Source organism: Solanum tuberosum, unplaced genomic scaffold, assembly GCF_000226075.1.
Source record: "Solanum tuberosum cultivar DM 1-3 516 R44 unplaced genomic scaffold, SolTub_3.0 scf00145, whole genome shotgun sequence".
Taxonomy (NCBI): domain Eukaryota; kingdom Viridiplantae; phylum Streptophyta; class Magnoliopsida; order Solanales; family Solanaceae; genus Solanum; species Solanum tuberosum.
Window position 1 is genome coordinate 1,041,337 of NW_006239069.1, and position 23,903 is coordinate 1,065,239.

The window sequence follows — 23,903 nt, forward strand, 5'->3', positions numbered from 1 at the left end:
GTGATCTAACTGATTCTTGACAACATTCATAAGTTCACTTCTCTGCATCTTTGCCGAAGAGCCGCCTATTGAGTTCCGGATTGATTGATAATTTTTTCATCATCTACATGGAGAGAGAACACAAAAATCTTAATCCAAAACAACCATATTCGTCATGACGAGCGTGAGAGCATATGCCACAATTGGTTTTCATGCCGATTAGAAGCTTCGGGCAATTGGCACCGTGAGACACATCACCTTTTTTTTTGCAGGTATACGATGGACTGCAAATATTCTCAATATCAGATAAAAAAATGAGGGATAATCCTTAATTGACGAGGAATCACTCGATGCATCTTCATTTGTAGTTGCGATTTTTGACGACGAATCATACATGGTGCAATATTTTATCGATTGTGGCATTGATGAAGACGAACCACACTTCATGATCTTCTTTTGCAATTTCGCCTTTGATGACGAACTACACTTGATGCATTTACTTTTGCAGTTGCAACTTTAGTAATGAACCACACTTAGTGCATCTTCTTCTACAATCACACCTTTGATGATCAACTGCACGCATGATGCATCTTCATTTTCAATTGCGACTTTGACGACGAATAACACTTGATGCATTTACTTTTGCAGTTGCAACTTTAGTAATGAACCACACTTAGTGCATCTTCTTCTACAATCACACCTTTGATGATCAACTGCACGCATGATGCATCTTCATTTTCAATTGCGACTTTGACGACGAATAACACTTGATGCATTTACTTTTGCAGTTGCAGCTTTAGTAATGAACCACACTTAGCGTATCTTGTTCTACAATCGCAACTTTGATGATCAACCACACATGATACATCTTCCTTTTTCAATTGTGAATTAGACGACGAACCATTTTTACTGCATATTCTTATGTAATTATTACTTTGATGACGAATCACAGATCATGCATCTTCTTTTGTAGTTGTGAATTTGATGACGAACCACACTTGGTGCATCTTATTTTGTAATTTAAGCTTTAGCGACGAATGACATTAGTACATCCTCTTACAGTTGCGACTTTGATGAAAAACCACACGTGGTGCATCTTCTTTTAGAGTTGCGGCTTTGATGACAAACCACACATGAAACATATTTTTTTTTGCAGTTGCGGCTTTAGCGACGAACCACACTTAGTGCATCTTCTTCTATAATTGCGGCTTTGACGAAAACAACAATTAGTGTATCTTCCTCTAAATTGAAGCATAGCGATGAATCACACTTTGTACCTCTTCCTATGTAGTTTTGGCTTTGGCAAGAAAGAGATTTTGCCGCAGTTTGTCCTAATTCTGGAGAGGAACTACTTGTCACATTATCAACTCATTTAATCAAACTTCAAAATATTCTCCCGTGTCAAAGATAGAGTCTCGCTTATGGCTGCATCGATCCAAAAAAATATTTGAAGCAATGATGTTTGATGAAGTGGTGATGCGAACTTGATGAAGACATTGAAGACGAGTTGACAAACTACTTCTTGATGTTTGATTTTTTTTGTACTTAGACCTTTTGTATGGGATGATATGTCCATTTTTTCCCTTCCTTATGATGTGTAAAAACTCTTGTAATTTTGAAGTAATAAAATGTATTTACTTTACACTTCAATGCAAAACACGTGAGTTTTTTTTTTCATCTAATTTTTCTAAGCCACTTATTTCAAGGTTTTCTACCTATTAGATTTTTTGGACCATGTAGATTTAAACTCATGAGGGCCAAAAGTAACAATTTGAAGATTTAACTCATTTTCATGGAGGTTTTCTGACTTGAAGACTTGGCTCGCATTAAAGAAGCATCATGATATGAAAACTTAGCTCAAATGTGAAGAGCTTTGAAACTTGAGACTTAGCACGAATTTTATGAGCTTCATGACATATATTTTTTTACTTGAAGATTTTGCTCAAATTTGATAAGCTTTGAAACTTAAAGATTCAACAAAATTTGATGAACTTTATGACATGCATTTTAGGCTCGTGCGTCGAGGAGCATTTTGACTTGAAGATTTTGCTTCAATTTGATTAGCTTTGAGACTTAAAGATTCTGCTCTGATTTGAGAAGCTTATTGACTTGAAAACTTAGCTCGAATTTGATGTGCTTCATGACAGACTTGTGCGTCAATGAGCATTTTGATTTGAATATTTTGCTCAAATTTGATGAGCTTTGAAATTTGAAGATTTTGCTCTAATTTGAGAATCCTCGTGACTTGAAGACTTAGCTTGAACTCAATGAGCTTCACGACTTGGAGATTTAGCTTGGATTTAACGAGCTTTATGCTATGAAGACTTAGCTTGAATTTGATTAGCTAGGAATATTTTGATTTGAAAACTTAACTCAAATTTGAGAAGCTTCGGAGCTTGAAAATTTAGCTTGAATTTGATGAGTTTCATGACATGCATTTTAGGCTCGTGCGTCGATGAACATTATGATTTGCAGTTTAGTCTCGTACATCAAAGAGCACGTCGACTTACATAGACTCTTCAATTTTGGTTTCGGGTGAAAACTTGTCATCATCCTTAATGTCAATTATATTTCCTTTTTAAGTTTCGAAGTTGGACAAATTTTGATCTCCATTTGAAGTCATACTCAGTTCTATATCATGAGCATGTATTGCTAGTTCTTCAAACGTTTTAGGCTTTATGTCTTGCAATATGTAACGAAGATCCCAATATATACCTTGGATGCATATTTCGATCGCAGAAGTTTCATTAAGGCGATCTTTGCAGTTAATGCTCAAGCTTCTCCAGTGATTTATGAAGTCAATGACTTGTTCATCATTTCTTTGACGGGCATTTGTAATCTCTATCATGCTCACAACACGCCTTGTGCTATAAAAATGCTTATGGAATTGTTTCTCCATCTGGTCCCAGCTATCGATGGAACTAGACTCAAGATCTATGTAACATTCGAAAGAATTTTCCTTGAGAGATCTAACAAACTTCTTAACAAGATAATCACCATATGTTTCAGCATTATTGCAAGTTTCGACGAAGTGTGCTACATGTTGTTTTGGATTTCCATTGCCGTCAAATTGTTGCAACTTAGGATGTTGATAGCCAATATGTATTTTTAGGTTATCAATTCTTGAGAATATGGCTTTACATATGTGAGAGGAGACTTGGAATAAGACCTTCGACAGGCACTTGAAACTCATTGATAATTATTTCTTGTTTTGTGGAGGACTCTATTTTCTCCTGAGTTTCATGAAGCGTTGCACATAATTGAGTGGATTCTCTTTCCTCTATCATGTTTGTCAACTTGGTAATTTGGATGTCTTGACCTTTGATATACTTTGATAGGCCTTCAACTGCTTTCGTCAAATTTGCATGTTTTTCTTCTATAGTGGAAGTTTTGATCACCATTTCTTGCAACACTATTGTAGATGATGGAGAATAACGTCGATTGTCCATGACATGTGATCCAACTATGTTTTGCGGAGTAGATCCAGTGCTTAAGTTATCATTGTCGACTGAAGTGAATGGTTTTTTAGATGAGGATAGGTTTAATTGGGCAAGAACCCTCTCAACCATTTCGGCAATGTCTTCTTTTGCGACTTTTGCAGGCGACTATACACGTTTTGAAGATGAACCAAAGACAATAGCAGATTCGAACGGCACTCGGGAGGCTTGTTGCCGTAGCAATTTGGCTTGGTTCCTTGTGACAGGTGTCATGCTTCCCGCAGTAATATCAAGGATGTTTTCTCAGTAGCGCAAAATTTGGATCCATCTATTTTTACGGATGCAGATCCAGATGCAGATACAGATGCAGATTCAGATTTAGATGCAGATGCAAATGCGGATACAGATGCAGATTCAGATTTAGATGCAGATGCAGATTTTGAGTTGATCTTCTTGAAAGTCATCTCAGCATTTTTGAACTTTGATTTTCTTGAAGAGAAGAGATGAGAGGTAAAAATTGTCCCACTGGGCGTGCCAATTTGTATGCGTCTAAACTTTTAATCCTGAAATATAGCAAATAGGAAAGGAAAATAGCAAGCAAACAATAATATTTGTATTTTAATTTATGCGAATGTTACAATCTTTATAAAATCTTTAAGAAAATATATGTAATCCCTTGGTTCTTCTCTTCAATGATGTTCTTGATTTGATGGAATACCTGCGGCTCAACTTTTGGAGCGAAGACTTCTTTGTACTTGCGGCTCAACACTTGGAGCGAAGACTTTTTTCTATACGGAAGACTTGCAGATCACCATTGAAGAAGAAGGATTCTCTTTGTATTTCTCTGTGTCTTCTTCTTTTTATTCCCCCTCCTTTTGGTCTAATGAAGACCTCTTTATATGGGCTTGAGTTAGGGTTTTAGGGGTATTTTTGTCCAAGCAATTTTGGTCCTTGGGATTGAAGAACATGAGTTGGGCTCGTCTTGTCAACTTAATGGACTAACCCAAATGCGATTTGGACTTTATTTAAGCCATATATTTTGACTTGAATATTAATCCGACTTTATTTATCAATAATTTGACTTGGTCAATAGATCATGAATTTATGGATTAATCCAAAATTTAATATGAATTTATCAATAAAATTTCACTGTCTACACCTACAAAGTAAGAATGTTTGTTAGTAATCTGTATTTGATAATTAAAACTAAAAATTAAAACAAGTTAAAATAGAAATAGAGAAAAATCAAAATTAATTTGAGTCCTCTAAATTTACAGCATATTCTTAGACATTTTAATTTTTAATACTCGAAATATTTGATTATTTATTTTAGGAAAAACACATAAACTACATTGACGTAACGATATTTTTAACCCTAATATACATGAAACAAAAAAAAACAATCAAATCATAGTCACAAACTTACTTCTTATTTTTGTAAAGTAAAATTATAAATTTACTTTGCAAGTGCACAGAAAGAAGGAGAGTACTTGAGATATTTTTATATAGTCAGAAGTAGGGGTGGAAAAATCAAACCCAATCCCTCCAATCCAATTAAGTTTGGGTTGATTATTGACTCGCTCATTCATTAACTCAATCCATATCAATCCATTAGAAATTGGGTTGATATGTAACCTGAATTGGCTCATGACAAATCTTGTCAAAATATTTCTAGAAAACTTTTTTTTTTCAATTTAATATGTTATATATGTTAGGGTTTTTTCCTGATTTTCTTATCTTATTTGAAGTTTATTTTTTTCTAAATGAAAAGACAAAACATTACCATAAATGTTTTTACTTTTCATGAAATGAAAATCTATTTTTCTTCCATATTTGTTTATTATTTCCTTAGAGGAAAAATTTGGAGATCTATAAATTGAAGATTCATATTCTCATAGCATAACACAATATAATTCACAATGTAGTCGTTTAAAGAATTTTGTGTACGGAGATATTGTACTCTCTACATTTTTAATGTTTTTTATTAGTTTTTAAATATGTAGATCAATTGGCAAAATTATATAATAATATTTTAATTTTTAGATATTTTAATTTTTAGTATAAGTTTTTGTCATTTGATTTAACAACCATATGATATGCAATTATAAGCTTCCTGTAACACCCCATACCAAGTAAGGGACATATAGCAGCTTTCCAGCACCGTGCAGCCAACCCACACTGGTCACCCATGACCCATAGAATGGACCATGGACCGTAGGTGTGGTCCGTGGTTGGGTCCCCGAAATTCCAACTCTCTGATCATGGTCGACGGTCCACCAGGACGGTCCGTGGGTCAGACCACAACCCGTCGACTGGATCCATCATTGGGCACTCAGAAATGATCCAAGCATGGACCACGGAAGGGACCTATGGACCATAGGTCGGTTCACTCCCCGTGGTCCAGTGGCCGTAGGTCAATGCCAAATTATCTGATCACCAACCATGGTTCACCAGGACGGACCGTAGGTCCATCCACGATCCGTCAATTGGGTCCGTAGGTCGGCAGGTCGGTGGTAGCTGGCAGTTTAACTTAGGGGCAGTTGGGTTTTTTCCTAATTAATTAATTCCTATACTATATCGGTTTACCTATATTTAGAACCCATATATAAGGCTTTTTAGCCCCAAATTCACCCAATTTTAATTCATTCTTCCTAAATTCCAAAAGAGATCCAAAACCTCCTCTCAAATATTCTCTCTCTAGAACTTGAAGAAGAAGAAGATTCAACTAGGGTTTGAGGCTAAGGATCCAAATTCTCCATTGAAGGCCAGTAATTGGAATTAGGTATGGTAGTTTTCATCCATGGGTTCCTTCCATCCATGGAGTCCCCAAATTTCTCTATTTCAAATAGTAGAATTCCCCAATTAACTAGGGCTTTCTTCAAACACCATGGGTTCTTTTGATTGTTGATTCTAATGATTTAATTATGTCTAAATATGCAAGAATTGATAATTTACAATGCTTTTATGATGTTTCCCATCTGAACCCATGCAAACTCCTATGTTTTCCAAATTGTGATCACAATAGTTAATGAGTTTCCAAAATTTTTTCTCGATGATTTACCCGCTATTCCTCATGAGCGAGAAATAGACTTAGGTATTGACCTTCTCCCAGATACGCAACCTAACTCTATTCCTCCTTATAGAATGGCTCTGGTGTAACTTAAGGAGTTGAAAGATCAATTAAAGTATTTATTGGATAAGGGCTTCATCCAACCGAGTATCTCTCCATGGGGTGCTCCAGTGTTGTTTGTTAGAAAGAAAGATGGGTCTTTTCGAATGTGCATTGATTATTGTCAATTGAATAAAGTGACCATTAAGAATAAGTATCCTCTTCCAAGGATAGATGACTTGTTTGACCAACTTCAAGGGGCTAGCTATATCTCTAAGATTGACCTTTGTTCGGGTTATCACCAATTGAGGGTGAGAGGGGATGATATTCCAAAGACGGCTTTCCGAACCTAGTATGGTCATTATGAGTTTGTGGTAATGTCATTTGGATTGACTAATGCCCCGAAGGCATTTATGGATTTAATGAATATGGTGTTTAGACAATACCTAGATATGTTTGTGATTGTGTTTATCGATGATATTCTGATCTATTCAAGGTGTGAGAATGAACATGTGGACTATTTGAGAATTGTGTTGCAAGTTCTTATGGACCAACAATTTTTTGCAAAGTTTAGCAAGTGTGAATTTTGGTTACTGTCTGTAGCTTTCCTTAGTCATATTGTGTGAAGCAAGGGAATTGAGGTAGATCCTAAGAAGACGGATGCAATCAAGAGTTGGCCTAGACCTCTAACTCCTTTCGATATTAGAAGCTTTTTGGGTTTGGCCGGTTACTATAGAAGATTTGTTGAGGAATTTTCTTCCATTGCTTCTCCTTTGACGGCTTTGACTCAAAAGAAGGCTAAATTTATGTGAGAAAGGTTTCCAAGAGTTGAAAGATAGACTTACTTCTGCTCCGGTGTTGAACTTACCAGAAGGTAAGAATGGCTTTGTGGTGTATTGTGATGCCTCTAGAGTTGGGTTGGGATGTGTGCTTATGCAAAATGGTAAGGTGATTGCCTATGCTTCAAGGCAACTTAAGATTAATGAGAAGAATTATCCTATCTATGACCTTGAGTTAGCGACGGTTGTGTTTTCCTTAAAAATATGGAGGTATTATTTGTATGGGGTCCATGTGGATGTTTTCACCGATCATAAGAGTCCACAATATGTGTTTAGTCAAAAGGACTTGAATCTTCGCCAAAGAAGGTGGCTAGAACTCTTGAAGGATTATGACACGAGTGTCATTTTATCACCCTGGTAAAGCTAATGTGGTAGCGAATGCTCTTAGTAGATTGTCAATAGGTAGTGTGGCTTATGTAGCAGAAGAAAAGAAAGAGTTGGTTCGTGATGTTTATAGGTTGTTCTGACTAAGGGTTCAACTAGTGGATTCCACCAAGGGTGGTGTCATGGTCCATAATGGTTCCGAATCATCCTCTTTAATGAATGTGAAGGCTAAGCAAGATTTTGATCCCATTTTGGTTGAGTTGAAAGAAGCGGTGCTTAAGAAATCCGTTGAGGCATTCTTTCTAGGGGGAGATGGTGTGCTTAGATATCAAGGCCGATTAAGTGTTCCGAATATAGATAACTTGAGGGAACAAATCCTAAAGGAAGCCCATAGTTCTCGATATTCAATTCATGACCCAAGAGTCACCAAGATGTACCGTGATCTATGGGAAGTCTATTGGTGGAATGGGATGAAAAAAGATATTGTGGAATTTGTGGCCAAGTGTCCAATTTGTCAACAAGTGAAAGTTGAGCACCAAAGGCAAGGAGGGTTGTACCAAGACATTGCTATTCCTACTTGGAAGTGGGAAGATTTGAATATGGACTTTATAGTTGAGTTTCCTCGCACCTGGCAACAACATGACTCTATATAGGTAATAGTAGACCGGATGACGAAATCGGCTCACTTCCTTTCCGTCAAGGTTTCTTCTTCGACGGAAGGCTATGCTAAGATGTACTTGAGAGAGATGGTAAAATTTCATGGTGTGCCTTTGTTTATCATTTCAGATCGTGGTACCCAATTCACTTCTCAATTTTGGAAGTCATTCCAAAAGGGTTTTGGTACCAAGGTTAAGCTTAGCACGACTTTTCATCCTCAAACTGATGGGCAAGTGGAGCGTACTATCCAAAATTTGGAAGACATGCTAAGGGCTTGTGTGATTTATTTTAAGGGTAATTGGGATGACCATTTTCCATTGATGGAATTTGCCAATAATAATAGCTATCACTCGAGTATTGGTATGGCTCCCTTTGAGGCTCTTTATGATAGAAGGTGTAGATCTCATATAGGTTGGTTTGAGGTGGGTGAAGTTGCTTTGATAGGTCCCGAGCTAGTTTATGAAGCTATTGAGAAAGTTTGGCTTATAAAAGAAAGGTTGATAACGGCTCAAAGTCGACAAAAGTCTTATGTCGATGTTAGAAGAATTGATCTTGAGTTCGATGTTCATGATTGGGTTTGCTTGAAAATTTCGCCTATGAAATGGGTAATGAGGTTTCGTAAGAAAGGGAAGCTTAGTCCCCTGTACGTAGGCCCATATTAAATTTTGAGGCGTATTGGTAAGGTTGCCTATGAGTTAGATTTGCCAAATGAGTTGGCATCGGTGCATCTGATTTTCCATGTCTTTATGCTTAAGAAATGTGTTGGATATCCGACATCCATAATTCCCTTAGAAGGGTTCAGATTTGATGAAAGTTTCTCTTATTAGGAAGTTCCAGTTGAGATTTTGGACCGACAAGTTAAGAAGTTAAGGAATAAGGAAGTTGCTTCCGTGAAAGTGTTGTGGAGGAATCATTTAGTTGAGGCTGCTACTTGGGAGACCAAGATCGATATGATGTCCCAATATCCTCATCTTTTTCCCTATACTTCTACTCTAGCTCGAGGTAATGAGGTCCTCTTGTTTATTTTATGTTTAGGAGTCATATGTGATTTATGTGTTTCCATGATTTCCTTATGATTATGCATGTTCATGAAAAAACTTATAATTTAAAATAAATGGCTTATATGACTTATTTTCCTCATGTTGTTGTTCATTGAGTATGAGTTTGCCTAAAGACTTCATGAGCTGATTGATTGAACATGTTTTAGTTATGAGCGGATTTTGTTAAACGTGCTTTAAAGCTTGGAGAAAATAGTTCCTCCTAGAGCATGAGAAATGCTGAAAGTTTCATGCATGATGGGTTGTTAAATGTAGTTCCTACTTCCTTGTGTTGCATTTGAGTATGTTGAGTTTGGAGTTGATGTTCCCTCCTTATTTATGTGCATTGCATGCATAATGGGCTGATAGAGTTAGTTCACCCCTCTTGTGATGCTTTGAGAACGTCCTAACTTGGAGTCGATAGTTCCTCCTCGATTGTATGTATTGCATTGATTAGGTTGGGTTGTTAGTTTCTCTCCTACTCTTTTAGAACCAGTTTAAATCTCATTCGAAGACGAATGGTCTCAAGGGGGAGATATTGTAACTCCCCATACCCAAAAAGGGACATATAGCAGTTTTCCAGGTGCTGGTGCAACAAAACTACGCTGGCCAATCACGGCCCGTGGAGTGGACCACAGACCGTAGGTGTGGTCCGTGGTTGGAGCCCCAAAATTTGAACTCTCTGATCCTAATTGACGGTCAACCAGGACGGTCCGTGGTTCAGACCACGATTCGTCGACTGGGTCCGTCGTTGGGAACTCAGAAATGGTTTAAACATGGACCACGGAAGGGACCTACAGATCGTAGGTCGATTTACGCTCCGTGGTCCAGTGGCCGTAGGTCAAGGCCAAATTCTCTGACCACCAACCATGGTTCACCAAGATGTACCGTAAGTCCATCCACGGTCCGTCGACTGGGTTCGTAGGTCGGCAGGTCGGTGGCAACTGGTAGTTTAACTTAGGGGCAGTTGGTTTTTTTTTCTAATTAATCGGTTCATATACTATGTTGTTTTACCTATATTTAGAACCCATATATAAGCCTTTTTAGCCCCAAATTCACCCAATTTTAATTCATTCTCCCTAAATTCCAAAAGAAATCCAAAACCTCCTCTCAAATATTCTCTCTCTAGAACTTGAAGAAGAAGAAGATTCAACTAGGGTTTGAAGCTAAGGATCCAAATTCTCCATTCAAGGCCAGTAATTGGAATTAGGGTATGCATGGTAGCTTTTATCCATGGGTTCCTTCCACCCATAGAGTCCCCAAATTTCTCTATTTCATATAGTAGAATTCCCCAATTAGCTAGGATTTTCTTCAAACACCATGAGTTCTTTTGATTGTTGATTCTAATGGTTTAATTATGTCTAAATATGCATGGATTGATGATTTACAATGTTTTTATGATGTTTTCCCTATGAGCCCATGCAAACCCCCATGTTTTCTAAATTGTGATCATATGATGTGGATTCTTGATTATGAAAGAGGAGTTTTATGATCTAAAGTATGAAGTAATAGAAGTACTTGAATTTATGATTAAAAAAATCCATATCTAATGCTTGAATTATATATTTGGTGATTGAAAGTAGCTTTGAACCTTGAAAGGGCAAAGTATGAGTTGTGCATGATCTTATGAAACCTATGTAAATACTTTAAGGGCGGTTTGAGAGTGAAGTGCCAATGTTGTTGTTGGTGTGTTATTGAAAGTTTATTCTCATAAAACACTTACAACCATGATATGAAAGATTTTGTCACATAGAAATGATTCTTAGGTTGAAAGGTTATTCTTACCTTATTAAATCGATGAATAAGAGCTATTCTAATGAACTAGCTTGGATTGGTAAGATGACATGCCTTTCCATGAATAATGAGAATAAGTAAGAAATACTATTTCGTGGGAATTATGCTTAGCACCGAGTGGATATTGACATTGGGATGGAAGCTCTCCCAGTAGTAGAGGTTGGGTTTCTAGAAGAAGTCTCATGAGATGGAAACTCTCCTGTTAGTAGAGGCCGGGTTTTTAGTAGCAATCTCTTTATCCCTTAACTATGTGCCCCCATAGGTTGATTAACTAATGGATCTACTTAAGCTAGATGTTTATGGTTCTACATTAGGAAAGTAGAACAACCCTTTTCAGTGTGGGAGACACCAGGTGATCATGTTTTCTCTTACATGATCTCTATGGAGGTTAAGGCTAATTTTCCCACAACAAGATGATTAATGAATTGAGGTTACTTAAGGAAAGTACCTCCTATGGATTTAACGACTTAAGGATGATTTGGCTTGCATTGACCATGCTGTTTTGACTTATGTTTTCTAACCCTATTATATCATGTTTTATTGGTCAAATTGCATGTTATGAATTGAAATGTCCTTCTTAGCCTGTTTTAAATGTTTTTATGCATAGTTATCATACTTCGTGCATTTTTGTACTAACACATTCTCTTGCCTACATTTTTCCCAAATGTAGGGTCTGACAGGCTAGGTTTCCATTCTAGTGGCTAGAGCTTGGACTTCGACTCTTTCCAAGCTTGGTGAGTCCTCATGGTTCGAGGATGACTTTCCTTACTGTAGTTTCACTTTCGTATTTCCTTTTTGAACATGATGTATGGGCTAGGCCCACTTTCCTTTGATTTTAATAGATGGCTATGTTGAGACATGAGTTAGACTTTCGCTTTTCTATAAGAACTCTTTTGGACTTAAATGTTGTTTTACCCTCTATTATTCTAGTACTTTATGTTATCATATGCTAAGTGGCTTATATGGAGTCCTTCGGGGTTCTATATGCCATGTTACATTTAGGGGGTACCCCTGGGTTGTGACACTTCCGCATGACGCCCTAATCACTTTCGAACCCAACAAGTGGTATCAGAGCACATGATTCAATGTTCCAATGATTGAACAAGAAAAAGGGCAGGCTCAAGTGATTTCAAATCAATTTGCAATCAACGTGATGATAATGAAGATTTTGTGCTACTACATATGGAGAAAATTTTCAAATATATTTTCAACAATATCCTGTTGTTCCATCTTTTAAAACAAAATCAATTTTCAACTCATGCTTACTTTAGAACATGGGCTCTAACTTTCAACCCCTGCAAACTTTAATGTTCGGGCTCCACTTTTAACGCATGTATCTTAGCTTTTAATGCATGAACTCCACTTTTAACTCATGCATCTTACTTTTAACGCATGAGCTCCACTTTCAACTCGTGCATATTACTTTTAACGCATGAGCTCCACTTTCAACCCTGCTCATAACTTTTAACACAGGGCTCTAATTTTTTTTTATCAATTTTTAAATCATGGTAAGCAGCAGTGATACATGAAGATTTTGTGAAGAATAAGATTATCAAACATATGAAGAAGGCGGATCAAGTTTTGTCAAGAAAATTCAGCCAAAAGGGGAGATTTGTTAGGGTTTATCCCCTGATTTTCTTACCTTATTTGAAGTTTATTTCTTTTTAAAAGAAAAAACTAAACATTACCATAAAAAATATATATTTTTCTTCCATATTTGATTTATTCTTTTCATAGAGGAAAAATTTGGAGATCTATAAATTGAAGATCCATATTCTCGTAGCATAACACAATAGAATCCACAATGTAGTCGTTTAAAGAATTTTGTTTATGGGGAGATTTATCAACCATATGATATGCAATTGTAAGCTTCCGCATGATGCCCTAATCACTTTCGAACCCAACATTATATAATCATAATAAAGAAAACTAATAATTTTATTAGGTACTAAAATAGTTTGAAAGAACAAATAAAACAATTAAGCTTGGTAAAAATTGGATTGAGTTGGGTCTTGACCCGTTATATAACCCGTTACCTAATCCATTTTGACCCAAACAAATTTGAATTGAATGTATTGGGTCTTTACCCGATTATTATCTTAACTCACTATGACTCGGTCAAATTTAACCCAACTCATCTAATTGCCACCTCTCGTGAGAAGTACTCTAACTAGTGGCCTTTCACAATTGTTTACGAAAAAACAACTATTTGTGCAAAGATTTAAAACAAGAAAATAAAATATGAGGGGAGATAATTACCTTCACAAATATGCTAATAAAATATTAATATTAATGTATAAATTTGGTCCAAAAAATATATCAATAAGATTATTGGATCAAAATTTGATGTTGAAGCCGAATGACGACAATTTAAAAAAAAAATAAAAAATCACAAAAATATCCTTTACATAAGTAGTGGAAAGGAGATGGAAAAGATTTTAAGGGACAATTATATCTTTAATCATGCTAGTACATGTAATAAAAATATTTGCATTGCTAATATCATGATTTTTTCATGCATTAGTTATACCTAGCATAAGACTACAATAAAGTGTTCAACCAATATTAAAAAAAAGGGAAAAAGGCCTGATACACCCCTCAACTTTGTCATTTAGAGATGATATACTTCTAATTATGAAAGTGACTCATATATGCCTCTACTGTTATACAAATGGCTCAAATATATCATTTTTCTCTAACGGAAATGAAAAAATTAATTTTAATTTTTTTTTTAAAACTATTTTTTTAAAGAAAAATATAATCCCATATGGGTATATTTAATCATCCTCACACATATTTTTTTTACTTTTTTTTGTTTCAACGACTAATTTAAAGTTATTATTTTGATGGTCAAATTTATTTATGTTTCACTAATTTTGTTGTAAAATCTATTATAGATGATCCAATTTTTTTTTTCAAATATAAAAATTATTGACAATATAGTCGAAAAAAGATATTTTAAAATTATAATATAGCCACAAAAAATAGTTTTAAAATTTTCTCTTTACACTAAGGAACGAAAGAAAAAAATAAAATAAGACTAAGAAACTCAAATAATGATAATCAACGACCTCAAAAAATAATTTATGTATAAAAAAGATTAAAATATACCTTGAACTCTGCTAGAAAGATCATATATACCCCTACATAATTTTTTTTTAAATTAAAAGTCAAAAATATAAATTTAAGACTATTTTTTTTCACTTCCATTAAACTAAAAGTATATATGAGCTCATTTTATAACGATAGGATATATGTGAGATATATAGGAGCCACTTTTTCTAATGCCATTTTACCCGATCAACGGATGAAAACCCTCCAACAGAATCAGCGGGAAATGAATTGATCAGATACAGATACGACAGCTTCCTTCATTTAAGACCATCCCCGTTTCACATGCTGACAACCGGCCTATAATTCACTACGTTCCCAACTACTCACCTTTATTATTCATTCACCCCATTTATTCCTATTTATAACACTTTATGCTTGCTCCATAATTATATCACACAACAGAAACATCCAAGTACCTTTTATTTTAAAGAAAAAAAAAATGGCAAGTGCATATAATTTAGTAGTTTTACTAATCGTTTGTAGTGGAATAGTATTAGCTAATGGTGATGATAAGAGTCTAGGTGACAAGTGTGGTGCGGAGTTTCAAAAGGTTGCTGCATGTTTGACGTACGCGACGGGGAAGGCCCCGTCGCCATCGAAGGAGTGTTGTGATGCGGCAGAGGATATAAAAGATCATGACCCGGTTTGTTTGTGTTACATAATAGAACAGATCCATAAAGGATCAAGTCCTCAGTTGAAGAGTATGGGAATTCAAGAAGATAAATTGCTTCAGCTTCCTTCTGCTTGCAAGCTCACGAACGCTAGTATTTCTAACTGTCCTAGTAAGTTTTTTTTTAAATTATAATATATACTATAAAAATATATATATTTAGCTGCATTTTATACTCTAATAGTGTATAGAGAAAAAATTGTTATGTGACATATTTAATTTTCATGCGAGACGTATAGTTCATGTCATACCATATATAGTCAATATTTGACTTATAAGCTATGTACTCTCTCTGATCCTTTTTAGACATGACTGGTTTACTTGATACAATTCTTTAAAAATTATTTTATATCTATATTATCAATAGAAATAGAAGTTTTGGAGATATTTTTAAATTCGGCTTTGATTATTAGTTTATTTTCAAATTATTGATACACTTGAAAATACATTTTTATTTGATTAACTGGACATAAATATATCCTCGATTTTACTATATGAGTGAAATACATCCCTATATTCTCGTCAAGTTTATAGGTGTTTTTAATATTTTTCTTGATTTTTTCTCGTATAAGAGTTTGAGATCACTTGTTATATCATGTTGCATATCGGGGTGTATGTAAATTTAGTTAGTCAAGTAGAGATGTGTTTTCTTTCTATTTATTTATTATTTACTAAATAAATTGATAATTTATTATTCTCTTTGTTTAAAAAAGAATGATGTTTGTTTAAAAAATGACCTCTTTCCTTTTTTAGCAATACTTTAATTTCAATTTTTCACGTGATATATTTAAAGCCCCATTATTAAAAGACATTTAAGTACATTTGACATAACTTTAATTTACGACTAGACTAAAAAATCTTCTTTATTTTTTAAAATTCAATATCAAGCGAACTAATTAAATCATTTCTTTTAAAATACAAACAGAGAATTTTGAATTTATTTTATTTTCACTATTATATTATAATTATTACCAATTCATTTTTCAACATATAATAATTCAGGATTTTATTGTAACATTTTTTTATTATGTGTCAAAGGTGTGTCAAGTTAAACAAATACGCAAAATGGAGCATTTGTAAGGAGTTTATTTTATTAAACTATATTTATTAATTATACTTTTGAAATCTAAATTAAATTATTAATATTTTATATAATTATTTAATAATAACAAAATACTAGAGAATAAATTTTTCTTAATTTATCAAAATAGATAAAAAAAACAAAGTTTTCAAAATAAGGCACTAGTAAAAAGTAAAGAGGAGTGATTACATGCACTACATACATAAACTTAGAAGTTACTCCTCCGTCCGTGATACTTTTATGAGAGTTAAATTAACTAATAGTTGATACAGAATTGAATAAAAATAAATTTAATATTTCAAAATTTAAATATTTAAATTTTTTATAAAATGTATTATTATTATATGAATATATTTTAAAAAACTTATCAAAATATTGATCAAAATTTATATAATTTATATAATAAGTAGTTGGGACAGAGAGTAACATCTGTCAATTGCATTCATATTATAATCAACTTGTTCATTTTGAACAGTGATCGAATTTAAGAAACAGCTGGACCACTTTGGATTGGGAGAAATACACTATTTAGGCTTATTTAAAAAAAAAAAATCAGTTTATTTTATTTTATCAAAGATCTATATTTTTATATCTAAATTGGAAAAATAATTCTTTAATTTATTTTAAATGACCATAAATTCTTACTTCCTCTTCTTCTTTTTAAAAAATTCTTCGTTTATTTAAGGTTGCTTTGGTTATGATGACAGTGACACAGATATTTAGGGACCCGAAAATGACTTTTATCTACCTACCTGTCTAGTCAAATTTAGCCTCTTTATTAATTATGGACTATCTCATAATGTATTCAATAGTTCAAGTCCTAATTATACATTGATGAAAATTGATGATATAAATAGTCTTTTATTAAAATCATAATTTATAAATATTTATTTTTTATATATCAAAGTATAAAATATATTCAAAGATATTTATTGATTATCTTCTTAAAATATGAGATTTAATATTTTTAAAAAAATATATTCTTTATTTTATTATAATGAATAAATATAACTTGATGAGATAAAATTTGCGTATATTGAATAATTTTGACTCTAAAGTTTGTAATTAAAATGAAAGGAAGGTAGATGACTAGATGGGGTGTCTTCTACATGTCCCGGAGTTTTGAAAATTTGTGTCAGTTTGGGCTACCTACTCTATTTGCTTCATTTTACTTATTGAGCTTATTAAACATAATTGGTCTAAAATCACTTTTATTTTTCACAAGGATCTTTTTTTTCATTTTTGGTCCATCAACCAAAATTAATTATGGATGCTAACAAAAAATATACACACTATAATGACTAATTATGTATATAATATATATCTTATGGTATATTTATATTTAATATACAAAAGATACACATTTGCTCGATATATTTTTTAGGGTGGCCCAAAAAGATAATTATTCCTCACTTTTACACTTGCTCTAATAAAAATGGAGAGAGATTAATGTGGTAAACATTAAACAAAGCGTATTATATTGAAATTAAAGAATAAATAAGAGTCATTAAGTCAAACTAGTTTTAAGGCGTTATATTTTGTTGAGGGACTACATCACAAGTAAAATGGACCACAGGAGTAATTTATAGAGTTTTTCTTTTATCAGAAAAAGAATATGTTATTTAGAAGTGTAAAGAAAATACTACTCTCTATTTCTCAATTTTATGTGAATAATTTCATTTTTAGTTAATTTAAAAAAAAATGACACTTCTATATTTAGAGGGTGACAATTTAACTTTAGGGGTAAATTGTACATATGGTTGATCACCTAATTATCACTTGTGTTTACAAAAATCATTTAACTATCTTTTCTAACACAAAAAGTCATTAAACTTCCAGATACTAACTTAAAAGTCATAAAACAAAATAAAATGCTAAATTTTTCTATGTTTCAAAGATCTTTCTTTTATACTTAAACGCAAAAGTAGATCTAAAATTTAATTTCTAGGGTTTCAACTTTTAAGTATTTTAACATTGATAGATTATGAGCTATAAATTCTTACCTACTATTTGTTATAATTTTAGTAGATGATCTTTATACATAACATTATATTTCACGTTGGAAATAATACTAGATTTAGATGAACACAGTATTGTAACTATGCATCGGCCTTTGCATAAATATCGTGTTCAGTTAAACTCCTTCATATGAATTTCTTTTTTTGGTGAATGCAGAGCTACTCAACATTCCTCCAACTTCTCCTGATTATGCCATCTTCTCCAATGCGACCAGCAAATCGCCTGTATCCACCACACCTTCCGGATCTTCATCATCATCATCATCATCATCATCACCGGATACTAACAAAGACGTCTCCAACGGATTCAAGAACGGACCCCAGCTTTCAGTCACTGGAACAGTTGTGGCTGCTGCACTTGTTGCAATCTTTTTAGCTGTAATTCCTAGGGAGCTACTAGTATTTTGATTGTCAAACGTAGCCTTTAATTTCCTTAAAGTTTTTGGTTGTAGCTCGTTTTGTCTTGTTTTAATGAATTGATGCAAGTACGTACGTATGGATTTAGTTTGCTGTTACGTACGAGACTTAAGGTGCAGTTTGACCATGTGAATTATTCAACTTTATGTTTTTTGCTTTATTTCAAAATCAATGTTTAGTTATAAATTCTCTAACTCTATTTTCATAAATTTCTTATAATTCTCTTCGCTATTTTTCCTTATATTCTCGATATAATAAAATTTAAAGATATATGAATTATCAAATGGAAAATATAATTGTATGAATGATATAGAAAGAATTAGATAAATAAAAGTCATGACTAAGATAAATTGATCTGAAAAATTAGATGAGATAAAAACTTTTGTTTAAAAAAAAGGGGATAAGGGTCTGAAAATACCCCAACTTTGGTCGAATTTGCTGTTGTGATACTAAACTTTCATGAGGACCTATTACCTCCCTAACTATTTAATACCGTATGTTTGAACGTCTTGACCTTTGATGTACTTTGATAGGCCTTCAATTGCTTTCGTCCAATTTACAAGTTGTTCTTCTATGGTGGAAGTTTCGATCACCATCGCTTGCATCACCATAGTAGATAATGGAGAATAACATCGATTTGCGGGAGACTTCACACCTTTTGGAGACGAACCAAAGCCAATAGCAGATTCAGACGGCACTCGTGAGGCTTGTTGTCCTAGCAATTTGGATTGATTTCTTGTGACAAGTCTTATTCTTACCGCGGTAACATCAATGATGTTTTCCAAAGCAACACCAAATTTGGATCCATTAATTTTTGCGGATGCAGATGCAAGTACAAATGCATATGTAGATGCAGATAAAGATTTCGAGTTGACATTCTTGGAAGTCATCTCAGTGATCTTGAACTTTGATTTTGGAAAAGAATAGAGGTGAGGTAAAAATTATCTCACTGGGAATGCCAATTTGTGTGTCTAAAGTATCGTCCCTGAAATATAGCAAACAAGAAAGAAAAATAGTAAGCAAACAAGAGCATATGAATTTGAATTTATGCGAAGGTTACAATCATCATGAAATCTTTAAGAGAAGTTAAGTAATCTCTTTATTCTTCTCTTCATGACTGCTCTTGATTTGATGGAATATTTGCGGCTCAACACTTGGAGTGAAGACTTTTTTTTCATGCGGAAGACGTGAAGAAGAGCAATTCTTTATGTATTTCTGTGTGTTCTGTGTGTTCTCTATGTATTTCTGTGTGTTCTTCTTTTTCTTCTTCTCCCTTTTGGTCTTATGAAGACCCCATTATATAGTTGTGAGCTAGGATTTTGGGAGTATTTCGGTCTTCAAATAATTTTAGAGGACCTTGGGCTTGAACAACATGAGTTGGGCTCGTATTGTCAACTCAATGGACTGACCCAAATGTAATTTAGATATTATTTAAGTCGTATATTTTGACTTAAATATTAATCCGACTTTATTAACCAATAACTTGACTTGGTCAATATTTTATAAATTTTTGTGATAATCCAAAATTTAATATGTATTTATCAATAAAATTTCACTGTCTGCAGTTTATATATAGGGATAAGGATCTGAAAAATATCTTAACTTTGATCGGATTTTCTGTTGCGATACTAAACTTTCATGAGGACCTATTACCTCCCTAGACTATTTAATACCGTATTTTTATCTCTTGAACTATTTAATAGTGTATTTTAAAGGTATATATGTGCCCACGTGGACACATTACTATTTATAATTTTGCATTATTTTTTATGTCCACGTGGGCAAACATATATGTTTAAAAATACAGTATTAAATAGTCTAGGGAGGTAATAGGTCCTCATGAAAGTTTAGTATCGCAACAGCAAATCCGATCAAAGTTGGGGTATTTTTCAGACCCTTATCCCAAAAAAAAAAAAAAGAGTGAAAAGGAAAGAAATGGGAAAGAGGAGGGCTGTGGAGAAGAGGGGTAGGACCATACACTTTTTTATTTATATAATAATTCCTCACATACCAAGTAAAACTTATGTTTCTTTCACCATAAAAATTGGTAAATTAGACAAAATAATTATTATGTTGTATTTCTTATATAAAATATTACCATAAATGACCATTCATCACTTTTTCCTTGCAAAATTTGGCCTGCTTCATTCTTCTTCGTCTTGCTGCTGCTGCTGCTTTTTTAAAAATGAATTTTGATGTAGGGTAAACGTGAATCATTTCAAGTAAATTATATATCAAAAGACTCAAAATATCAAGAGGATTTCATATCTATAATTTAGAACTGTTTAGAGGTGATTATAAGTTGATCGAGATTGAATAGTCAATGTATACTTCATGTATAGTTAAGCTATATTGAGTTACTGAATGTGGATGATTGTAGTAAAGGAAATCCTGGAAGTGCTGGAGGTGGAGGAGTTCTTAGGAACCTTGCTGGACCAATGATTATGGCTTTCAGTGCCTATTTTGTTTTTTGCTCAAATAATTCAGTTAAGGCTCTAGCTCTAAAGACTGGTCGAAGATGGTGTATAGATCATGATTTTCAAAGTTACTGTTGAGTCAGACTCCCTCTTGATTATTCAGATGGTTAAAGGTATGATCAACCCCCTTTGGCAGATCAAATATGATATTAAATAGATTCAATCCATGAGTTCACTTGGTCATTTCTCTTTCATTCACACATTCATAGAAGATAACACTACAATGGATTTGCTTGCGAATATGGGTGAACATTGCAAAACAACTACCTCCTTGTACCGAGGCCATAAATCTTCCTTCTAAGATTACATCCACCTTGAAGAATGATGTAGTTGGCAAGCCCAATATTAGAATTCGAGTGAAGAAGGGCAACTTCATATTCGACCTTGCTTAAATTTTGTTTGGTTGCTTTAAGTTTTATGAATTCTAGAATTTTTTGTAAGCGTATGTGATGATGAACAATCCTTAGCAAAAAAGCTATATTGAGTTTTTTTGAGTGTATCATAATGTATAGTCCGTGTATAGTTCATGTATAGTGTATAGTCATTGTATACTTTCGTTTACTTTTGGTAAGCTATAGTGTATAATCAATATATACTTTTATAACTTTTAGCTAAAAAAAATTATAAATAAAATAGGACTATATTTATTTTATATATTTGAAACTATCCTAAGGAAACTATTGAGCTTACTTAAGTTAAGATAAGAAAAAATAATACCACACTTTTCTAATCAGTCCCTAAAGAAATCTCAATAAATATTCCCATATGTGAATTAGATCATCCACCCATAAAGAAGTTTGGCAAGAAAATGTAACATCTCAATGATGTATAATCATATTCAAAGCAAATGAAAACTAGTAGAAATTGTCTCTCTTTCCAACAGAAGTAAACAGATAATTGTACATGCACAAATTTTTCTCTAACCTTGAGTAAATATTTATGTTTTTTCCACCCACCACATCACCCCGTCATAGGATCAATAGTGTTTCCACTTATCATGTATAGTTACTTGAACCCTCAACCTACCAGATGATAGCAGAGTCGCTTAACCACTTGAGCAAGTCTGATTTGTCAACCTTGAGTAAAATTAATTTGCTGAAGAAGCTGCGGCTTCAAAGGACTGTTTCCTTACAAGAAGGCAAGTGATTTTAGAGGGCTGAGCATGTGTATTATCAACTGTACACAACACGAAATCGGGTCGATGTAATGCTAAAGCCAATCTTTCCTTTCCTGCATCCAAACAAGAAGCATCTAACAGAACATGCCATGAATTTCTATGAGCTTCTGAGATCCAATGCATTGAATAGCGCGTTTCTTCTACATAAGCAGGATAAGCAAATAGCCCTTTTGGACTATGCTTTGATTTCCTCCGAAAATATTGACTTAGTTGTGATCCTTTGATCCTCAAATCAAGCCATGTTTCTGGTGCTGCAATCACTTTTGAATCTTTAAAAGTAACGAATTCGCGTATACAATCATACTCTTCACCAAGAATTGTCATGTAGTAATTTCCCCTGAAGAAAGGGTAACATTCTCCAATCATCATCATGGCTTCTTTCAATGTAAGTGCAAAAACAACTAAATACTCCTCTTCACTTAGTCCACATTGTTGCAATGCTCGATTACGGACTTGTATTTCTGGGATTGAAATGAAATTCCCTTGGTACGAAGTTTTCTTTGTTAGGATATCTAGCAATCTTGATGGCTCCAATTGGATTTTTCCCAACTCTGAATTACTACTACCAAAAGAAGGCGATGAGGACTCTCTCCTCGGGGATTTTCCCTTTTCATTAGATGACGAATCATCGTTCATACAAAGTGCATAAAGATCGATTTTATCCCCTTCTTCCACAAGTCCATTGCAATATTCAGGGTACTTTGCCAAAACATATTGTTGAACATATTGCATTTCACTTGGTGTAATTGGACCTGACCATCTTAAATCAAGCCCATGGAGTGTTGATATTGCTTCTGCCACCAAATGTGCTGGAATTACAGTATTTGCTTTCTGTTCATTTATCAACAAGTCTTTTTAAACATGAGGTGTATTTGGTACGACAAAAAACGTCTTTCAGAATATAACTTATATCACGTTTGGTTATCAGGAAAAATAACTTCGCTCAACTTTAGGTGAAAGTCATTTTCCTTCGCAATTATCTCAATTCTCAACTTGACATCACTACTTTAACCAACAAAAACATTGGTATCAATATTTCATACTCGAAGATTACAAACACCATCAAGTTAACCAATTTTACTATAAATCTTTAATATATACAATATTTTTTCAAATAAAATGTTTTACATAAAACAAGTCATTCCAACCACATCCAAAATATAAAACAAGAAAGAAGACTAGTATTTTCATCAACCATATATAGGAACAAAATTATGATTAAAATTAGCATATGGATAGAGAGAAATTGAACTTGCCTTAATCACCATGCTGTTTGGTCTGCTATTAATTGGTGATTTAGGTATAGGTGGTAACAAGGAATATTCTACAACTTCTCCATCCTAATCATGAAATTAAAACCTTGATTAGTACAAAACCTTCATAATTAATTAGAAGTTATAGAAGAGGTCATACCTTGTTATCTTTGTTTAGGCTTAATTGTTCTTGGGCGTCTTTTCCCATGTTGTGATGTTTTTGCACTTTGATTTAAATTAAACCAAAAAAGCAGGAGCTGAAATAGGGAAATTTTTGAGAAAAATAATGGTGCACAAGAAGCTAATTAATTTGCACAGACAAATAATTAACGTTAAATATGTTAATAATTAAAGAGGGAACACCAAAACGCCGACATTAATATAAGTAGGTAAGGCATTTTCTTCAGAATAAACAAGTAATTCTTCAGGTTTTTGACTGGAGAACAGATTAATTTTTATTTTTTTAGAATTTAGTGTACTTATTAAATATGCATTAACATACATTTTTTCATTATAAATT

General features: G+C 33.5%; 2 protein-coding genes across 2 annotated transcripts; one reads left to right on the top strand and one right to left on the bottom strand.

Moving 5' to 3' along the window:
- Positions 1-14,667: 14,667 nt before the first annotated feature.
- Positions 14,668-18,636, top strand: LOC102589672 (non-specific lipid transfer protein GPI-anchored 1). The gene is made up of 2 exons (XM_006352122.2): positions 14,668-15,072; positions 18,217-18,636. The coding sequence occupies exons 1-2, from the start codon at positions 14,730-14,732 to the stop codon at positions 18,465-18,467; spliced, it is 594 nt and encodes a 197-aa protein (XP_006352184.1). The 5' UTR covers positions 14,668-14,729; the 3' UTR covers positions 18,468-18,636.
- Positions 18,637-21,758: 3,122 nt separating this feature from the next.
- Positions 21,759-23,812, bottom strand: LOC102590008 (uncharacterized). The gene is made up of 3 exons (XM_006352123.1): positions 23,544-23,812; positions 23,387-23,470; positions 21,759-22,961 (listed from the first exon to the last, which is right to left on the bottom strand). The coding sequence occupies exons 1-3, from the start codon at positions 23,589-23,591 to the stop codon at positions 22,041-22,043; spliced, it is 1,053 nt and encodes a 350-aa protein (XP_006352185.1). The 5' UTR covers positions 23,592-23,812; the 3' UTR covers positions 21,759-22,040.
- Between the last annotated feature and the right edge of the window lie 91 nt (positions 23,813-23,903).